The sequence below is a fragment of the Peromyscus eremicus genome, chromosome 2 (assembly GCF_949786415.1).
Source record: "Peromyscus eremicus chromosome 2, PerEre_H2_v1, whole genome shotgun sequence".
Taxonomy (NCBI): domain Eukaryota; kingdom Metazoa; phylum Chordata; class Mammalia; order Rodentia; family Cricetidae; genus Peromyscus; species Peromyscus eremicus.
Window position 1 is genome coordinate 129,991,429 of NC_081417.1, and position 20,530 is coordinate 130,011,958.

Below are 20,530 nucleotides of genomic sequence, written 5' to 3' on the forward strand. Positions count from 1 at the left end.
AACCGTTTAAAGTGAGATTTTTCCACTTGGGGGACCACACTCTTTTACCTGGCCTCTCTCCCCTACAGTTTTACCTTTTATCTCTTTGCTCGCTCTCTCCCACCTGAACAAAAGCCTATAGACCTAGAGGTTGCCAATAAATGGCAAATGCCTTGAAAGTATTCCATCTCTTTTTTTTTTCTTTTAAGATAAGTCTCGGGTAGCTCAGGCTAGCCTAGAACTCATTAAGTAGCCGATAGATGACCTTGGAACAATCAGCTTCCTCAGCCTACCTCTCAAATGCTGAGATTACAAGTTACCACCATGCCTGTCACCTCCCATCCACCTCTCAAGCCACTGAATCTTTGCTTACTGAAACAGCCCTGGCAAAGGTCACTAGCCACTTCCTTGTTTGTGAGTCCAGTGTCATCTTTGAGATTTTATTTACCTTTCTTAACCACCAGCTCTCAACACTTTCCCCTTGGCTTCCATCTCCTAGGTTCATACCCAAAGCTTTCCCTATCACTCAAACAGCTTCTTAACTGGCCTCCCTCCTTCTTCCAATCCCCAATCCAGGCTCTGCGCTGTACTAAAACTACTTCCTGCTGTCTTCATGGTAAATCTAAGCCCTTGTGCTCAAAGGTATTGGAAAACACATTGGAAAACATATTACCATTGGCATCGTCCATCTGCAAGTTCCAAGATGAGCTTGACATAAAATGCTGCCCTGGGCCTGCGCCTGTCCTTCCAATGTTTCCTTTGCACTAGTCTCCCCTCGAGCCAGAAGACACTTCACGTCATTTCTTGTACTCACCTCTCTCTGTTCCTCTTTTAAACTTTTCAACCGTGGGTTCTTACCTTCCCTTTCTTCACAAGTCTTTCAAGACCCAGCTCCACAACTACCCTGTTGTCACAACTGCTACTTCTCTTGGGCTCCCCCAGTCCTTACTCTTCTGAAGTATTTATCCTCCCCATCGGATTAGAGGTGGTTCATACACGGTTCTTCCCTCTCTCCCATTAAGACCATAAGGACCAAGCCAGTGGTTCTCAACCTTCCTAATGCTGAGACTCTTTAATACAGTTAGTTCATCATGTTGTGGTGACCCCCAGCCATAAAATTATTTCGTTGCTACTTCATAACGGCACATTTGCTACTGTTATCATAATGCAAATATCTGCTATGAGGGGTCATGACCCACAGGCCGAGAACCTCTGGACCAATGGCGGAGCTCACTAGCGCCCAAAGATTTGTATGTTGTCCAGTCTCTGGTACATACAGCTAGCTGTTCAGTAAATATTTACTAAATGCAAGAAAACTGTACTAGTCTAAGCTATTTGGCCTCACCATGAAAGGGCATTCCTTAAGTCATTACCTGAAGACCCCTTGCCAGCAAGGCAGCCAGTCTCCCACGAGTGGGAGGACCGGTCCGCCTTACGCTGTTTTGTTCGTTTTTTTTTGCCTCCAGCCTGTGAACTGTGGCTGGTGATGGAGGTACACGTAGTTAGATGTGCAAGTCCCAAGTTTTCTACCAGGTTCGAGAAAGTCCAAGTTCTGAGATGCCCATAATACTTCAACTCTCCCACCTACTCTTACCTTCACAGGGGGATGGGGACGCTCCAAGAGCGCGGCCCGCTGACCAATACTTGATCTATATCAAGAGAGTCAGCCAATTGCCGTGGGCCAAAGACAGGAGGGGCCAGAGCGTGGTTGCTAGGGCCCGGCTAGTGGGTGCGGCGGGAGGCGCGGAGCGACTTGGTGGTTGCTAGGAGGGAGGTCACAGAACGAGGCTCGGGGATTGGGCAGCGCCAGGCGTGGGCGGGGTGTGGGCGTGGCCTGGCGGCGTCCGGCCCACGCGAGGTGAAACTACGGGAGTTCCGGCGGGAGGCCCGTGCTGACGGCCCGCACCTTCACCATGGCCTCGGCCGAGCTGGATTACAGCATCGAGATCCCGGATCAGCCCTGCTGGAGCCAGAGTATGGAAGGGGACTCGGGAGGTTAGCCCTGCAGCGACGCCCCGCCTGCCCCGCGGCCCCGCCCTCTCGCGGCCCGCCCCCTCCGGGGTCTGCGGGGCAGGATGGAGCTTGCGGGGCGCGCAGAGCCCCGCCCCCCGCGCCCCGCCCCCTCCCCCCCAGTCGACTGAGGGTCTTTCTGTTCCACGCCAGGTTCTCAAGGCCCGTGTTCTTGCTTCTCTTTGTGACAGGAGGACCCTCGAGGTTCACCCTAATTCTTTTGTTTTGGATCGGGCTTCCCATTTCTCTCTCCTCATCGCCAAGTGTGGCTAGGCCCACCCTTCATTTTCCAGAACGAATGGAGTCCCTGGGGAGTACCCTCTGGTCCCCAGAAAAGCCCAGGGGCCAGCGTGCCTGGTTCTCCGCTTCCCCACAATCCTTGGCAGTGGTTAACAGAACCGAGTGTTAGGCCGGCTTGAACTCTGTCGAAATCCTATCTGCTTTTAGTAATTGGATGACCTTCGGTAGAGTTTCAACTCTGAATTTCAGTTTTCCCTATCTGCAAAAATGAGGAAAAATTGCTGGTTGCACAACTGAGATTATTTGTGTAAAGAACTTGGCATAGATCCTGGTGGAAATGAGTTTAGTAGTTGGCATTTAGAATTAACATTGTTTACCCCCTACATTCATATCATTAAAAAAGATGTGTGGGAGGCTTCATAAGATTAGTAGCTTGTAAAGCAATGTAAGTTATTGGACCAGAGAATGGAAAGTTGTCTCTGTTGGAAACTACAGCAGAGAAGCCTTGGGACACAGGTCGGCCTCTGCCTCTGCTCTTTGGTCTGTTTGGAATAGTGTTTCCAGTCCACTGCCCCTCACTTGTCCAGCTCATCATAAAGCTTAGCTTCCTTCCACAGCCTTCCCAGGTCCCTCTGGTCCTACTGTGTGTTCCTTGCTTGGAGTTTAGAACAGGGGCAGCAGCCTCTCAGCTCCCAAAGCCTGGATGGCTGCCACTATCTGTTTGTCCCCAGAGCTGGGTCATTGGGCTTATGCTATGAAAGGGCTTTTGACTTTAGCATGAGATGAAGTCGGTTAATATTGCTATCCTTGCAGAACCATTAGCTGCGAAGGGCTGGCACTCCCTTCTGCATGGCCAGGAGGGCAGGGATGCTCTCTCTGCCCAGGTGGGTAGAGACAGCCTTGGTTTGTGTTTCCTGCCCTATCTCTTAGTAGCTCTCTGGATTTGGCAAGTTTTTATTATTTATTTATTTTGGCAGGACTAGGGGGTTGAATCCAGGGCCTGAAGCATGCTAAGGCTAGTGTTTTACCACTATGCCATACATATTTATTTGTGTGTATGCATACACAGCATAGTGTATGTACACGGTACAGAGGACAGTTGGTTCTCTTTTTCTGCCTTGTGGAGCTGGAGATCTAACTTGGGTCATGGTTTAGCAGTAAGTGCTTTTTTACCTGCTGGACCTTCTCACCAGCTCAGCCCTCCTTTTTGATGGTCTCGCTCTGTTGTCTAGACTGGCCTTGAACGTACTCTACTGCCCAAATAAGCTTGAAATTAAAAATACTGTTTAATCTTTTCTAGTAGTTAGCATTCTAGGCATGTGTACTGGAACTGGCTTTGGTAGATGATGATGATGATGATGATGATGATGATGATGATGATGATGATGATGGAGACGGGTTCTGGGACTCATATGTAGACCAGGCTGGCCTTGAATTTACAGAGCTCTTCCTGCCTCTGCCTCCCAAGTGCTGGGATTAAAGGCGTGCACTGCTACTCTTGGCGTTAGCAGATCATTGAGTCTCTCTGAGCCGTGTATTTCTCTTGTGTGAGAAATAATAATAACAACCTCTAGGATTGTGAAGGTCCACAGCGTAGATGCTGGAAGTGTGTGTCTGGAACAGAGTGGCTGCTCTGTCCATCCTTCTCCTCCCCTGTGCTTCCCCAGGCTGCTTTAGGAGGCTGGGGCTTAGAACTGGAAGACATCTGAGGGGCCAGTTTACCCTGCATTCCTCTGCAGGACATTGTGTTGTTGGCAGACGCTTCCTCCCAGACACCAGGGCACATTGGAGGGATTGTTAGAAAGCACTTCCTGTTCTTGAACCACATCAGCCTTCAGGTTGTTTTCTGCTCAGTTTGGCGTTTACTGTGTCTTCCAGGGGTTAGTTGTTGGTGCCTCGGGGGTTCATGTACAGGCAGCTGCAGAGAGCTGTGGTTTCTAGAGAGAAGGAATGTAGAAGCAGTGGTTTCACAGTTCTGTGGTTTCCATCTACAAAGTCAGCCCTCTTCCTCTCTAAGAGACAGCATTCCTACTTCCTTGAATCTCTCCTCCAAGAGGAAGTCCTCCCGAGCATTCAGTTATTTCCTGAGTTGCCTGCTCAGTGTGCATGACCCAGAGCTAAGTGGGAGGACATGGACTCCTTAAGAATCCCAACACCTGGCTGGAGAGATGGCTCAGATGTTAAGAGCACTGATTGCTCTTCCAGAGGTCCTGAGTTCAATTCCCAGCAACCACATGGCAGCTCACAACCTTGTACAGTGAGATCTGATGCCCTCTTCTGGCATGTAGGCAAACACGCAGACAGAGCACATTGTACATAATAAATACATTAAAAAAAAAAAAAGAATCCCAACCCCGCCGGGCAGTGGTGGCGCACACCTTTAATCCCAGCACTCGGGAAGCAGAGGCAGGCGGATCTCTGTGAGTTCAAGGCCAGCTTGGGCTACCAAGTGAGTTCCAGGAAAGGCGCAAAGCTACACAGAGAAACCCTGTCTTGAAAAACAAAACAAAACAAAACAAAACAAAAAAAAAAAAAAGAATCCTAACCCCAACCCCTGCCTAAACCCCAACTAACCCTACAAATTCCATCCCTAAGAATAAATCCAAAACTAACCCAAACCTAAAATGAACCCTAAAACTAACTTCAACACGATCTAAATGCTAACAACAACAACCCAAACCCTAAACACAACCCTAGCACCAACCCTAACCCTATCTCCAACCCTAATCCTGACACTAAAGTCCAACCCTAAGACTAATTCTAACCCTGATCCTAACACCAACCCTCACCCTAACCCTAACTCCTAGCTCCAACCCTAACTCTAATCCCAAACCTAACCCCAACCCCAACCCCAACCCCAACCTGTACACTGTGGTCTCTGAACTCATGGATTCCTTCTGGATAGAGTTCCTCTGCAGGTTGGCCGGGCTGCACAGAATGACTCTCGTCGGAAGGCCCAGGGCAGAGATGGCCCTTCCTCTGTGGTTACTGTTTAGTGAGGAAGTGTGCAGGATGGTCAGTCATCTTTAGTTTTGGGAATTGCCTTACCCTTTCCCCGAATAGGAAATCAAATCAAAGCCACAGAGCCGAGCACTGTAGTGATTTGACAGTTAAGTGAGCAGCCGTTGCTAACTGTATTGGTGGGCTGGAGTCATTCAGTCGTTGTGGGGCGGGCTAGGCAGGTTGGCGTGCCTAACGCGCAGTATCTTGGATTTGATCTTTCAACACCACGCTGACCCTACAAACTTCATAGAAACTTTGAAGACGGGGCTCTCACTCTTTGAGTTACCAGAGGCCTCAAGGCAGCCACCTAAGGTGACTTGAGGGTTCCAGACTTTATTGTGAGCCTTCTCTTTTGCCTGCCAGTGGCAACGGTCAAAGAAATGGAGCCGTAGCCGGGTGGTGGTGGCGCACGCCTTTAATCCCAGCACTCGGGAGGCAGAGGCAGGCGGATCTCTGTGAGTTCGAGGCCAGCCTGGGCTACCAAGTGAGTTCCAGGAAAAGGCGCAAAGCTACACAGAGAAACCCTGTCTCGAAAAAAAAAAAAAAGAAAGAAAGAAAGAAATGGAGCCATATCTTTAAACTCAGGAAGCTTTTTCTGGCACAGAAGCAGTGCTGGGTCCCCACCATCACGAGGGGCGGGTGTTGAACAGTGGAGCTTCCAGAGGCCTGACAGGTCGTGGTGATCAGCAAAGGTGCCAAAACAAAGGCACTGGAGGAGAAGTGAGAGCAGAGGGGCTGCAGGAAGCAGGGGTCCAGGGGAGGCTTGGCAAGCTTTGCTCACGGAGAGCCGAGAACCTCGAGAGGTGGCCAGGTGTGAAGGTGTATGGTGATAATCCTAGCACAGAGGGGACTGAGGCTGGAGGATTGCAATTTCCAGGTTAGTCTGAGCAAGACCCTGTCTCTGTTGTTCTGTTGACCAGGCTGGCCTCAAACTCATAGAGATCCGCTTGGCTCTGCTTCCTGAGTGCTGGGATTAAAGGCGTGCGCCACCACTGCTGGGCATAAGACCCTGTCTCAAAAGGAAAAGGAAGGAAGGAAGGATGGAGGAAAGGACAATTAATATTTGTTCTTATCTGTAGGACCCCAGAGACTGCCACCTTCTTCCGGAGTGTTCCATTCATTTATTTAAAAACCGCTGAACACACCTGGGCGGTGGTGGCACACGTCTTTGATCTCAGCACTCAGGAGGCAGAGGTAGGTGGATCTCTGAGTTCGACACCAGCCTGGGCTACAGAGAGTTCCAGGACAGCCAGGGCTGCACAGAGAAACCCTGTCTCAAAAACACCAAAAAACAACAAAACAACACAACAAAGCCCCACTGAATGCTTCATATATTGCATGTCATCTTTGTGCAGGGGCCATGCTAATCTCCTCTGTAATTGTTCCAATTTTAGTGTGTTGTTGAAGCACAGATTTTATTTATTTTTGAATTCTCATGCCTTCTCTTTCATCCATTAACAAGGCAATTGAAACCTTTTCCCGGGAGCCCTGCTCCGCGCCTGCTTCTGTCCCGGGCCCTGCGTTTGAGGGCTAGACCCAGGGTGCCCTTTGCACCTGGCATCTTCTGCTGTTGACCATGCTGTGCCCCATCCCCAATGCCAGTCCTCTGGGACTTCCTTTCATTGAGTTTTTAATCCTCACTGTCACCCTGGCAGGAGGGGTACCCTTAATCGTGTTTCACAGCTGACGGATGGGCGTATGGAGGGCATGAAGTATCTTGCTCCAAGTAACACTTTTTCAGCCTGAGAGCCTTGCTCCAGAGCTTGTGACTGTGAAGATTTCCGCTGGCGTGAGGAAGGGCTGCAGGAACGCGATACCACAGTGAGGGCTGTACACAAAGAAAGGCGCCCACTGAAGTATTTTTATTATAGCCTCAAATTGGGAGCAACATCATGTTCAATAATGGGAGATTGGTGACCATAAATTATGAAAACATTCTACAGCTGTTCTGCAGCCACTGAAAATAATGGTGTAAAAATATGGAGACTGACAGGGAGAGATGGTCACGATGTATTGCTGAGCAGAAGAAAGCAGATGACAGAGTATGATTCCGATTTTATTTGATACTCATTTTCTACTTTTTCTACAGTAGGTATGCAGCAAAGTAATAATCACTTCACTTACTGAACTCTTTCTTTGAGCGGGTACATTGTTGAGCGTTCTGTAGTCATGATCTTGCTGAATTCTTTGTAGTAAGTATTAGCCCATTCCACAGATAGAGGAATTGGGAATTAAAGGGCTTACCTTAGGTCTGTTTCATAGTCACAGAGTTAAAGATGTGGACTGATGTACAGCTTTGGACGACGTGGCTTCTTAGATGGAATGCAATTCTACTATGTTATTTCAAAGGCTAAATTTAAAATAATTTGGATTAAATGTAGGAGCAGTGAGACTCTAGAGAGGACTTCCGGGGGTAGGGGAAATGGGGAGTCATTTTCTTGTTTGCCTTTTAAATACACATGGCTTCCTTGTGTGTGATTCTCGCTTCCCATTACAAACAGCCTGTGTCGAGTCGCCCTCTTTGTCTTCTCTACACGCCCCTGGGACACACACAACCTAATTTATGCTTTAGTTTATGACTTGAACTGCTTGCTGAACAGCAGACATATTTGTAATTCTCGTGTTCCCAGCATCCCGTTATTCCTTGACAGATGACAGGCAGCCTGGGATTGAGTTATTTTGTAGCATGCTCAAGTAGTGTCAGGGTAAAAAAGAATGCTTCTTCATTCCCAGGGGCTTCTGGGTATCCTTAACCACACTGGCTTGGTTGCTTTGATGGGACTATCTTGCCAGTTGTAGTTTTGAAATGGTATTGTAACTTTCCTTGCAAAATTGATGCTCTCTGCTTTGAAATCTTTTTTGTTTTTGGAGTATCTCAGGGTCCTACACCAGACAGGCAAGTTCTAGCCCTGAGCTGCATCCCAGCCTCATATATGTTTTAGAAAATGGTTTAAAAAACATGGAAAAAAAAAAAAAGAACTCTAAGCCGGCTGTGGTGGTGCACATCTGTAACCCCTCACTTAGAGAGAGAGGCAAGAGGATCAGAGTTGAAGGCATCCTCAACTAGGCAGCAAGTTCAAAGCTGTGAGACCCTGTCTCAAAAAAGAAATTGCCTTTAATTTCAGAGAGATTTGCCATTAAGAGTCGGGGCTTTTGCCATGTAGAGAATGGCTGTCTGTTCATTCAGATGATATTCTTTTGTGATAGTATTTTGCAGCTTACTTTTTCAGTTACCATTTTAAAAAATGACATTGAAATATAATTCACATATCATAAAATTCATCTTTTTAAAATGTACAATTCATTGGTTTTTAGTATATCCACAAGGTTGTGAAAACATTGGTAGGATCCAATTCTAGAATTTTTACACTGACAAATCCTGGACTCATTGGTGGTCACTCCCCGCCCTTCCTTCCACCTGTTGACAACCGCAGATCTATGTTATGTCTTGATGGATTTGCCTTTTCTGGTATTTTATATCAATGGAATCCTCTGATATGTGACCTTTTGCTCCTTTCCCTTAGCATGGTGTTTTTAAGGCTCATCTATACTACAGGCTGAGTAGTACTTTATTCTTTTTTATGACTGAGTAGTATTCCATTGTACGGATGTCCACCTTTCACATAGTGTGACACTTCCTGTCCTCCTCTGGCTTCCATATGTGTGTATGGGTGCCCATATAAGGGTGCATACTACACTCATATACATATACATTCTCTCTCTGCTCCCACCCCCCTCTAGCGGGGACACACACACACACACACACACCTGGGTTATTTGTTTTGGTTTTAGATTATAAGAGTTTTAAGTATGTTCTGAATACAAGTACCATATCAGAGGTTCAGAGGTGAGTGAGTCAGTCTCTCTCTCTCTCTCTCTCTCTCTTTCTGAAAGTGCCCTTTAAAGTATAAAAGTTGGTCCTGGAGAGGTTACGAGAACTTGTTGCTTTTGCAAAAGCCTCAGGTTCCAGATCTTCCACCCACCTGGAGGCTCATAGTCACCTTGATCTAGTTCCAGAGGATCCAGAGCCGCCTTCTGGCTTCAGCACCAGGCACACACACAGTGCACATGCATACATGCAGGCAAAACAGTCACACTCATAAAATAAAATTAAATAAAAGTACAGATGTTGAAATTTTAGCTTATCTGTTTTGTTTGTTCCCTGTGATGTTGGTGTCACGGTCTAAAACTATTGCTCAGTTGAGTTCATAAGATGTTCTCCTTTCCAAAAGAATCGATTTTATGTGTGTTGGTGTTTTGCCTACATCGTGTTTGTCTATGCACCATGTGCGTGCCTGGTGCCCACAGAGGTCAGGAGAGGGGACACTGGATCCCCTGGAACTGGAGTTGCAGATGGTTATGATCTGCGGTGTGAGTGCTGGGACTTGAACTCAGGTCCTCTAGAAGAGCAGACAGTGCTCTTAACCACTAAGCCATCTCTCCAGCCCCTAGTTTTAATTCTTATATTGAGGTTTGTGACCTACTGAAATTTCATGTTTCAAAATTATTATGAATCTGCTTTATTTTTCTTGCTGTGTAGATCAGGCTGGCCTAGAACTCTCAACCTCCAGAATGCTAGAATTAGAAGCGTGTGACAGCACTCCAAGCCTGTGACTTTCGCCCTGTCATTTCCTTCTCCTGTTTTTGTTGTTGTTGTTGTTGTTTTGAGACAGGGTTTTTCTGTGTAACAGCCTTGGTTGTCCTGGAACTCTCTCTGTAGACCAGGCTGGCCTTGAACTCATAGAGATCCACTTGTCTCTGCCTCCTGAGTGCTGGGACTAAAGGTGTGCGCCACCATCGCCCGGTTTCTCCCGTTCTGGTTTTCCGCACTCCCCTGGTTGAGACCTTCACCACCCTTGCCTGACGTGGCAGCCTCGCTTCTCCAGCAAACACTGGCGGTGCCGTATGAGGAGAGCATGGTGTCAGTGGGTGCACCTGACTAGTCTGGTGATGGCGGTGGGGTGAGTTCCTGTGCGGGCCAGCCATGATGCTGTCCACTGGGCATGTGAGGATAAATGCGGTAGATGTCACTTCCTGCATTGTGGAACCTGCTGGTTAAGGGGAGAGTGACCGACGTTCAACAGTGGTGGGAGTCTACAGTAATCAGGAACAGACTGGATCATGCCACTTTGTCATTCCAGAATTTCCACTCACTCTTTATTGCTGTGGAATCAAGCCCCTAGTTCATGGACTCAGCCCCCCTCTCTGCTGCCCTTCTGCCCATTGCTCTCTGTCCTCAGGCTCCCAGCACCAGGACGGCTTATCACAGCCCTGCCCTGCCCGTGCCCTCTGTCTACCCTGCATGGCCCACTGGGCCTTTGAGGCCACGGTAGGGAACATGACTTCCTCTGACAGACTTTTCTTGGCCACTATCACTTTCCAAGCCATATTTGAAAGGTACCTTTATAGAATTTTCATGTATAGAATCCAAAGGGACAGCTATGGGTAAAGCCTACTGCTAAAATGCTTGCCGACCATGCGCATGGCCCTGGGTACCAGCACCACAAAGAAGTAAGAGCAAATGTGAACTACAGAGGGGCAGTGGGCACTCCCCGACCTGGTGAAGAGCATGTGGGGTACAGACGCTGGCGAGTAGAGACTAGTTCTAGGAGGGAGTGCTTTGGCTCTGGGGGTGGGCAGCATGTCCAGGGCACTGGTGTCTTCATAGAGATGAACATCTTGAGAATCATTTCTTAAGGGACCTAACAGATCTCACCCCAGAGCTGAGCAGAGCTCTAAATCCCAGTGTTGGAAGGACAGTTTGGAAGCCCTGCAGAACCTGCTCAAATCTCTTGTTTAGAAATGCCCGTTCTGTGTTTGTGAGGGGCTGGTCTTGTCAAGTGGCCACTGGAGGATATCAAATCCAGTGGCTCACCTCAGAGAGTCATCTGGTGGGAATAGGCAGCTGTTGGTTAACCCAGGTTAAGCCAGAGCTTCGTGGTGGGCAAGGCTAGGCTGGTCCCCACCCACATAGTGCAGGTCCTGAGGTGCCACCCTGGCAGACGATAGAGCGGGCACAGGGATAAGAAAGGCTGTGACTGTGTGGAGCCACCTCAGTTAGTAGAGCCTGGAAGGGAAGCGGGTGTCAGCGAGGGACTGGGGGTCTCGCAGCTTCTGTTCCATCTGGCCTAGAGCCCTGTGGGTGCGGGCAGTTAATCTCTGAAGGCCAGAGTCGCCGCTACTGGAGAGCAGGAACATTGAACTTTTCAATCACATTAATTTCCACAGGAAATTGTTGTCTTCCTTTTGTCCAAAGGTTAGTGATTTATGTTTACCATCTTCTTAACTAGCCTTGAAATTTACTGTTGCCAGGTCACCACCAGCATCCATAAATTTCAGGTGTCGGCTGAGCATAGCCAAGTGGCTTGGTCCTTGGACGGGGACGCAGCAGCCCTTTTTTAGAGGTCGGCTGTCTAGCTACAGACAGTCCTTGTGCAGATGCCCCACAGAGGGGCGGCACTCACCTTGCGAGGGGCGGGGGGGGGGGGGGAATGAGGTAGGTGGGACATGGTTTTAGGGAGGCCTCTTCAGACAGGCATGGTGCAGGGAGCTTGTGCTCCTATCACTGAAGGAAGCAAGCTTCCAGCTGTGGATGGGGCTAACCCGGGGAGTGCTCAGGGTGGGGAGCCGGGACTACACAGTGTCCCTGTATCATGGTGTTACAGGGCTAAACTTCCGTGAGTACAGGCCACAGTAGACTCTTGACAGCAGGGGAGGTGTGGCCAGTCAGCCTCCTGTCCCTGCTTAAGCAGTTTTACCCAGGTCTTTTGTTTTGTTATTTTATTTTTATTTTTTTGAGATGGGTGTCTCATGTACCCCAGGCTGGTCTTGAGCCTTGACTTTACTTTGTAGCTGAGGACGAGCTTGAACTTCTGATCTTCCATCCTCTGAGAGCTAGGATTATAGAGGTGTACAACTATGCCTAATATGGTTCCGTAGGTGAAACCCAGGTCCTTGAGCATGCTAGGCAAGCACTCTTAAGATCTTTTCCCTCCATCTATTCATAGATTAGAACAGAGGCTGCCAAACTTCTTCTGTAAAGAGACAGCAATAGTTAAGGCTTTGTGAGCCAACGATCTCCTTTGTAACCACTTGTCTGTACTTTTTTCATCTGAAGGTAGCCATAGACAACAGATAAATTGGGTAAGAATGGCTATGTTCCAATGTAACTCATTTATCTGTCTGTCTGTCCATCTGTCCATCCATCCATCCATCCATCCATCCATCCATCCATCCATCCATTTTTTAGGCAGAGTCTCATGTTGCAAAGGCTAGTCTCAAATTCACTATGTAGGCAAAGGTGACCTTGAACTCCTGATCTTTTCTGATTCCCTTCCCAAGTGCTGAGATACCAGGCATGTACTGCCATGCTGGGTTTTTGGTGCTGGGGATTGAACTCACAGCCTTACACGTGTTAGGTCAGTGTCTGTTAAATGAGCTACATTTCCAGACCCTAATAAAACTCTGTGCGTGTCCCCCCGTCCCCCCCCCCCCCACCGCATGCACGATCATGTGATAGAGATTGAACCCACAGCTTTATTCGTGCTGGGCAAGCTGTTTGCCACTGATCTACAGTTCTGACATCAAATGAGCCTTTGTGTAAATTTACAGATTTATTTATTTGTTTGTTTGTCTTGTTTTTTTTTGAGACAGGGTTTCTCTGTGTAGCTCTGGCTGTCCTGGACCTTGTTCTGTAGACCAGGTTGGCCTCGAACTCACAGAGATTCGCCTGCCTCTGCCTCCCGAGTGCTGGGATTAAAGGCGTGCGCCACCACAGCCTGCTATTTATTTGATTTTAGCTAGGATCTCTATATATAGCTTTAGCTGTCCTGGAATTCAATATGTAGACCAGGCTAGCCTCAACTCACAAAGATCCATGTGCTTCTGTCTCTTGAGTGTTGGGATTAAATGGATGTGCCACCATGCCCAGCTATATATACAGAAAATTATTTATTTATGTATCTATTTATTTATTTTGTTTTTTCTTTTTTTTTGAGACAGGATTTCTCTGTGTAGCTTTGGAGCCTTTCCTGGAACTCACTCTGTAGCCCAGGCTGGCCTCAAACTCACAGAGATCCGCCTGCCTCTGCCTCCCCAGTGCTGGGATTAAAGGCATGTTCCACCACCGCCTGGCTATACACAGAAATTTAAGTTCATATAATTTTATTGTGGTTTTTTAAAGACTGGTTTCATATGTAGCCCAGGCTGCTCTCTCCTATTCAGTCCTCCTGCCTCAGCTTCCTGAGTGCTAGATTATAGGTGTGTGTGTCACCATATTAATTTTTTTTCTAACCATTTAAAAATGTAAAAGTGTGGGGGCCTGGCATGGTGGTGCATGCCTTTAATATCAGGAAGCAGAAGCATATGGATTTTTGTGAGTTCAAGGCCAGCCTGATCTACATAGTGAGTTCTAGGCCAGCAAAGAAAAAAAGAAGAAGTAAAAGCCTGGGCTTCAGGTAGCTCAGTGGTAGAGCACCGTGGAGCCCAAAGTTTGATCCCTAGCAATGTAAAACAAACACATCAAACAAAAACAAACCATTTCTGGAGCTGGGAAGGTGGCTCATGGGTAAAGTGCCTCCTGTTCAAGGCTGAGCACTGAGTTCATAGTCCCAGTAGCACTATCAAAAAAAAAAAAAAACAAACAAAAAAAAAAAAAAAAAAAAAAAACCAGGGCAGCACACATCTGTGACCCCAGGGTTGAGGAAGGCTAAGACAGGTGGAGCCTGGAGCTCATTGGCTGGCCAGCCTAGATGAATCAGTGAGCTCCAAGTTCATAGGAAGACTGTCTCCACAAACAAGGTGGAGAATGGTTGGGAAGGATACCCAGTGTTGACCTCTGACATCCACAGTGCATGTACACAACACATGGACAAGGGCCCACACCACACATACATGCACCACTTTAGCTCATAGACTATAGAAAAACAGTGGGTTGGTGAGCTGGCTCTGTGGGTTAAGGCATTCGCTGCCAAGCCTCATGACTTGAGTTTGATCCCCAGGACCCACGTGATGGAAGGGGAACCAACTCCAAAGTTATTCTCTGACCTCCAAACACTCTCACCTTGGCAACTGTGGCCCTTTCCACACAAAGAAATAAATGTAATTTTTTAAAATGAAAGAAAAATGGTCTGATTTAGCCCATAGATCATGGTTCCCTGGGCTGGAAGGTGCTATTGTCTAGAAAGGGCATTCACTTTATTTTCTTGGGATTTGAGTTACTAAAATGTGGTGTCCTCATGTGGATTCTTCCAGTGATGCCATGGTGCCTCCACAGAGGTCCACGAAAAGGTAGTTGACCAGAGGGATGGGGGCAGGAGCCACATGAAATGGAGCCACCTTGGTTCCTGCCCACAGCTCTAAATTGGTCAGAACCCCAATCCTGCTTCGGATGTTGACAGTCCCCATCTGTTTTTCAGAGAACCCCAGCCAAGATGGGAAGGAGGCCAGGAAGCGACTGCCTGTGGTGATTCTCTTGGGCTGGGGTGGCTGCAGAGACAAGAACCTGGCCAAGTACAGTGCCATCTACCACAGCAGGGTGAGTACTGTGTGTAAGAGCTTGCCCGGCTGTGGGCCTCCGCTACTCTTGGCTGCTTTGTGGGGAGCTGGAAGCCTGGCTGCTTCACCTCTGGGCTGGAGCAAAGGTTGAGCACCTGTGTGGTAACCCTAGAGCCGTGCCAAAGGCCTGTGGGGAAGGCAGTGGACTCCTGGGACTTTGGCAGGCTTATACCATGCCCTCCTGCGGCTGCTTCAGTCCCCTGACCTGCTTCTTCTTCCCCGAGGCCTTGATGTGTTCCCTGGTTGTGAAGTAAGCCCATGCTCCACACCCTGGACCGTGCCTCTTTGGATGGCAGGAGCCAGGACAGGGTACACCGGGCATAGTTTTCTAGGACCTCCTCCCTTTCTGACCAGGTGAGCTCAGGACTGACAGCACCTTCCCCTTGCCATTCCTGGGATCACAGGGTTTCTCGGAGAAGAGTCACACTTCTTAGGCCGCTCTGAAATTTGGCTGTGGAGGTTGTGGTAACTGGCAAAGTCCCAGGAGGGCCTGAGTACAGTGTGGAAAACCCCCTTTTACATGCTTAGTCGGATCTCCTCAAAGCAGCCTTCAGCAGAGGGTACAAATAAGGAGACAGTGTATGTGTTTAGAGGCGACACCAGGGCCTTGTCCTCAGAGAATTGATGGCACTGTAAAGCTAGGTTTGCCATTAAGAAAGCCCACTGAAGCCGGGCGGCAATGGCACACACCTTTAAGCTCAGCACTCAGGAGGCAGAGGCAGGCAAATCTCTAAGTCCAACCTGGTCTACAGAGCCATTCCAGGACAGCCAGGGTTACACAGAGAAACCTTGCCTCAAAAAACCACACATTAAAAAAGAGAGGGAAAGCAAGCAAAAAAGCCATTCGCTGCAGAGTGTGGGGCGGGAGGACTGGAAACGCTGGCACTAGAAACCGGAAGTAGTTTAGAGGGGTCTCAGTGACTCGGGTGCCGAGGAGCCTGGGGCCCGGTGATGGATTGCGGAGCTCTGCGAAGAAGAATGGTAGATTACCCGTAGATCAGGAGTAAGATAAGGAGGCGTAGGGTCATGCCAGGGTCCAGGCTGGGGCATTTTCTGGGTAGAGTTGTGTTTTTGAGACAGGAACATTAAAGAGAATTCATAGGTTCTAGGGTGATGAGACACCAGGAGTGTGAGGAAACAGCAGCACTCGTTTAGGGAAGCAATGAGGATCCCAGACTTAATGAAGAGACTTCCACAGGGAAAGGGGAGGGAATGGCCAAGAAAACCCCGGAGGGCATGCCCGTCCATAGACGTTCGGGAGGCTGCCCTTTGCAGAGTGAGGCCATTATGTGGGCAGAAGGCGTGAGGAAGAAAGTGGGGGGTGGAAGGTCCCAGGGAAGACAGGAGCTGAGGTGGTAGGGACAGCCTCAGAGAGGAAGGCCTGCCTTTACCCCTGGTGAAGAGAAGATGGCTGTGATGAAAGAGTTTTCCAGTCTAAAACTCCATTTTTTTTTTTATTTGAAAGAAAATAACGCCACTTTATTCTGCCATCTGGAGACTGCCCCGGCTTACCCTGTAAGGGTTGGGTCCTTCTAGGTTTTCTCTGTATACCTTTTGTATACGTGGGTTCTAGTTAGTTACTGTGTGCAGCCTGCTTTTTTTAGACTCCGTCTGTCCTGTTAGTAAGTTTTCATTGCATGCCTTTTCCAGTCTGTGTCTGGAGACCCAAGTAGCATGTTCCCAAAGCATCTTCTACAGCTAATTTGTCCAGCCCCGGAGTCCAATACAGGGTCACACAACTGCAGTTAATTCTTCTGTTCCTTAACTCTATATTCTTCCTTGTGATTTAAAAAGGCCCTTACTTTGGCCTACTGAAGACTGGGCTGTAAGGGAATATATATATATACTAATATATATAGGAATATTATATATATATATATATATATATATATATATATATATATATATATATATATATATAGTCAGAGTGTATAGTCCCATCTGCTGCGGGGGAGGGGGGACCAATGGAGGCTCAAAAGCCTCTATCAGACATAACCATTTGGGCGTGTGGGTGGCCTTCAGCAACCCCCTTCAGAGTTTTTAGTGCCTCACTGGCTGGAAGCTCAGGCATCTATGGCTGGTGACCATGACTGGCCTTTCCTATTTGGCTGTTGAACCTGGATTCACTGTGTGCCAGGTACCATCTTTGTCTCTTGAGATGCACTTTTTTTAATTTAACTTCTACCATAACCTTTTGAGGTGGGTGTCATCCCAATTATAGATGGGAACACAGACAGAGAAAGAGGAAGTAAATTACTCTTTGCCCAGACAGTTAGTAAATGGCGGGGCCAAGAATTAAGCACAGACCTGTCTGACCCCAGAGCCTGCCCACTCAGATGTCCCTGACAGAGAGGCTCCTTGTCTCTAGAACAAATTAATAAGAGGGGTTAAGGCCCAGACAGGGTAGTGTCTGGTGCCTTCTCCAACTGGCCTTCAAGGGGACCTGTCCAGAGGGTTAAAGGTACACTTGACACACGCAGGAAGGGTATGGGAGCTGAAAGTGAGCTTGGGTCTAGATTTTTGGATTTAAGAGCGACAATGTCTTCTGGATCTGGAATTTTTTTCATTGTTTTGTTTCTACATCCCTCCCTCCCCGCTTCCCTCTCTTTCTGGTTTGGAATTTGAAGGTGAGTGTGAGGAATGATCCTAAGTCCAGGAACCAGATATAACTAAAGGTCAGACCCCCAAACCAGACAGTGCGGACTCTTGTTTCCAGGGTGCTGTAGCAGGGAAGGGGACAGGACTGCCGTGCAGAGCTGGCTCTGGCTCAGAAGCGCCCTCTGGTGGTTAAGACTGGGGCCTGCATGCCGTCCCCTCAGTCTCAGGGGGTTGCAAAGTAGCTGCAACCCGGGTGTATCCAAGTCCCAAGGCTTTGCAGGGTCTGGGGAAGGGCTGGTCAGGAGGCCAGAGGGAACCAGAGGGAAGAGATTTTCTTCTGGTTGGATCAGATGTCTCCAAAACATGCTGTCAACTCCAGGCTTCAAATACCATCCCAGGCTGAGGAGGCATGAACAGCATGCAGCAGCGTGTTCAAAAACAGACCTTGAGCACGCCTTTAATCCCAGCATTTGGGAGGCAGAGGCAGGGAGATCCTCTGTGAGTTCGAGGCCAGCCTGATCTACAGAGCGAGTTCCAGTATAGCCAGGGCTACACAGAGAAACCCTGTCTCGAAAACAAAACAAAACAACACAAAAAAGCGAAAACAAACAACCCCACCCCCAATAACAAAGCAACAGGCTTTGAGTGTTCCTGTGCTGCAGCTGGTGAGCTAGCAGCCACACGGCTGTGGAAATCAGAGCTCCTGGGTTCCTTCGACTAACCTGCACCCAGCACCCCACCGTGTCCCTGGGACTGACCTGGGTCCTCTCATCTCTCCAGGGCTGCATTGTGATCCGATACACGGCCCCCTGGCACATGGTCTTCTTCTCTGAGTCCGTGGGCATCCCCTCACTTCGTGTGATGGCCCAGAAGCTGCTGGAGCTCCTCTTTGACTACGAGATTGAGCGGGAACCTCTGCTCTTCCATGTCTTCAGCAACGCTGGCGTCATGCTCTATCGCTACGTGCTAGAGCTCCTACAGACCCATCAGCGCTTCGGCCACCTGCATGTCGTGGGCACCGTCTTTGACAGTGGTCCCGGTGATAGCAACCTGGTAGGGGCCCTGAGGGCCCTGGCAACCATCCTGGAGCGCCGGCCCGCTGTGCTGCGCCTGTTGCTCGTGGTGGCCTTTGCCCTGGTGGTAGTACTGTTCCACTTCCTGCTGGCTCCGTTCACTGCCCTCTTCCACACCCACTTCTATGACAGGCTGCAGGACTCGGGCTCCCACTGGCCTGAGCTCTACCTCTACTCCAGAGCTGATCGGGTGGTCTCAGCCAGGGATGTGGAGCGCATGGTAGAGGCACGCTTGGCTCACCAGGTCCTGGTGCGCTCGGTGGACTTTGTGTCGTCTGCACATGTCAGCCACCTCCGTGACTATCCTACTTACTATACAAGTCTGTGTGTTGACTTCATGCATAACTGTGTCCAGGGCTGACCAGAAATAAACGCCGGGAACATCCCTTCAACTTACATCTGTCCTGGGGGACTGCTGCCATGGCTGTTCCCACAGATGCTGGGGTGGGAGTGCCAGGGCAAGTTTCTGTGGGGCAGCCTTGCAATTATTTGGACAAGTACAATGCTCTTATGGTGTTTGGCCTATAAAAGGTTAACAGTGTGTGGGGTGGGTGAATGGCTTGAGGCTAAACCCCAGAGTTGTTTTGAAAAAACAAAGTGGTGGCTGAGGAGCTAGTTCAGTTGGTAAAGTGCTGCTTGTATAATCACGAGTTCAAACCCGGAACTCACATTTTTGAAAAAAAAGCCAGGCATGGTGGCACACACTTAAAATCTGGGGAGGTGAGATAGTCAGGTGCCTGGAGGCTTACTGGCAACTAGCCTACCCTACCGTTGAGCCCCAGGCCAGCGAGAGGACCTGTCTTAAAAAGCAAGGTGAGTGGTACCTGAGGAATTACACCCTGGGTGGACCTCGGCCTCCGATTGCATTTGCACAGTGTAGCTGCACACACATAAACACACAATAAGATTGTGGTAAGAACCCTTCACATGGGACCTCTCAACAAAATTCCAGATGTGTAGTCAGTTGCCTGGTTGTTACCTGTGGGAGCACAGTCCCTATGCGGACAGCCTGTTTAGCAGATCCCCAGTCCTAAGGTACTTTGCATGATCTAGAACTTTATCATCTTGGATAACTGAAGCTTTATACTTGTTCCCAGAATTGAGTTTAGGGGTGTGTGTGTGTGTGTGTGTGTGTGTGTGTGAGAGAGAGAGAGAGAGAGAGAGAGAGAGAGAGAGAGAGAGAGAGAGAGAGAGAGATGTAGCCCAGGCTGCCTCAATCTCATTATATAGCTGAGGATGACTTTGAACTCCTGATCTCCCTGTCTCCACCTCCCAGGTACTGCAGGTACTGGGATTACAGGCATATGTCACCATTCCTGGCTTGAATTTTGAGTTCCTGAATGGAAGGAGAGAAGCTGGGGAGCAGGGCTGTGGTCTCCCTCTGGAAGAACAAAACTCCATATTAAGCACTGTCCCCACCTGGCCTGTCACTCAGAGAGGTTGAGAGAGGTTGTCTCTGACCTCCTGGTCTGGGAATCTGAGACAGACATCAGATGAGGTCTCAATATTTGGGTATTTGGGGCCTGCTTGGTGCCACACACTTTGTTAGGGAGCCATTGAATCTGAGGAATGTGGTGATATATTGTGTACCCTAATAAAGCAAGCCTGAGGATTAGAGGGCAGAGCTAGCCACTAGATTAGACATGGAGGTCAGGCAGTGGTGGCACACATCTTTAATCCTAGCACTCAGGAGGCAGAGAGCCATCTGGATCTCGGTGAGTTCAAGGCCACCCTGGACTACATAAGATTGACTCAGTCTAGGAGAAAAAACAGAGCCAGGCAGTGGTGGCACACACCTTTAATCCCAGTACTGGGAAGCACACATGCCTTTAATCCCAGGAAGTGATATCTGGGTGGAGAAAGGTATATAATTCTGAGGAGACAGGAATTAAAGGCTCTTTTTGGCTGAGGCCTTTTGGGTGAGGACTCAGGTTTTCAGTCTGAGAATTTGTGGAAACAGGATTGGCTGAGGAATTGGCAAGGTGAGGTTGGCTGTGGTTTGCTCTGCTTCTCTGATCTTTCAGCTTTCACCCCAACATCTGGTACTGTGTTTTTTATTAATAAGACCTTTT

General features: G+C 48.7%; 2 protein-coding genes and 1 non-coding gene across 4 annotated transcripts in view; 1 reads left to right on the plus strand and 2 right to left on the minus strand.

Moving 5' to 3' along the window:
* Armh1 (armadillo like helical domain containing 1) overlaps positions 1 to 2,004 on the minus strand; it is a 47,555-nt gene extending 45,551 nt beyond the window's left edge. The window contains exon 1 of the mRNA XM_059254828.1: positions 1,574 to 2,004. The gene's annotated coding sequence lies outside the window, so the exon portion shown is untranslated. The remainder of the gene's footprint in view (positions 1 to 1,573) is intronic.
* On the plus strand, positions 1,777 to 18,854 carry Tmem53 (transmembrane protein 53). 2 transcript variants are annotated; one of them, XM_059254826.1, is made up of 3 exons: positions 1,777 to 1,974; positions 14,649 to 14,767; positions 18,166 to 18,854. In XM_059254826.1, exons 1-3 carry the CDS (start codon positions 1,893 to 1,895, stop codon positions 18,817 to 18,819), a joined length of 855 nt encoding a protein of 284 aa, XP_059110809.1. In that variant the 5' UTR covers positions 1,777 to 1,892; the 3' UTR covers positions 18,820 to 18,854. The 2 variants fall into 2 exon arrangements, with proteins under 2 accessions (XP_059110809.1, XP_059110810.1); XM_059254827.1 differs by having other exon boundaries at positions 1,777 to 1,953.
* On the minus strand, positions 6,542 to 6,643 carry LOC131905380 (U6 spliceosomal RNA). The gene has a single exon (XR_009377906.1). It is a non-coding gene; the product is annotated as a U6 spliceosomal RNA (small nuclear RNA).
* Positions 18,855 to 20,530: the final 1,676 nt, after the last annotated feature.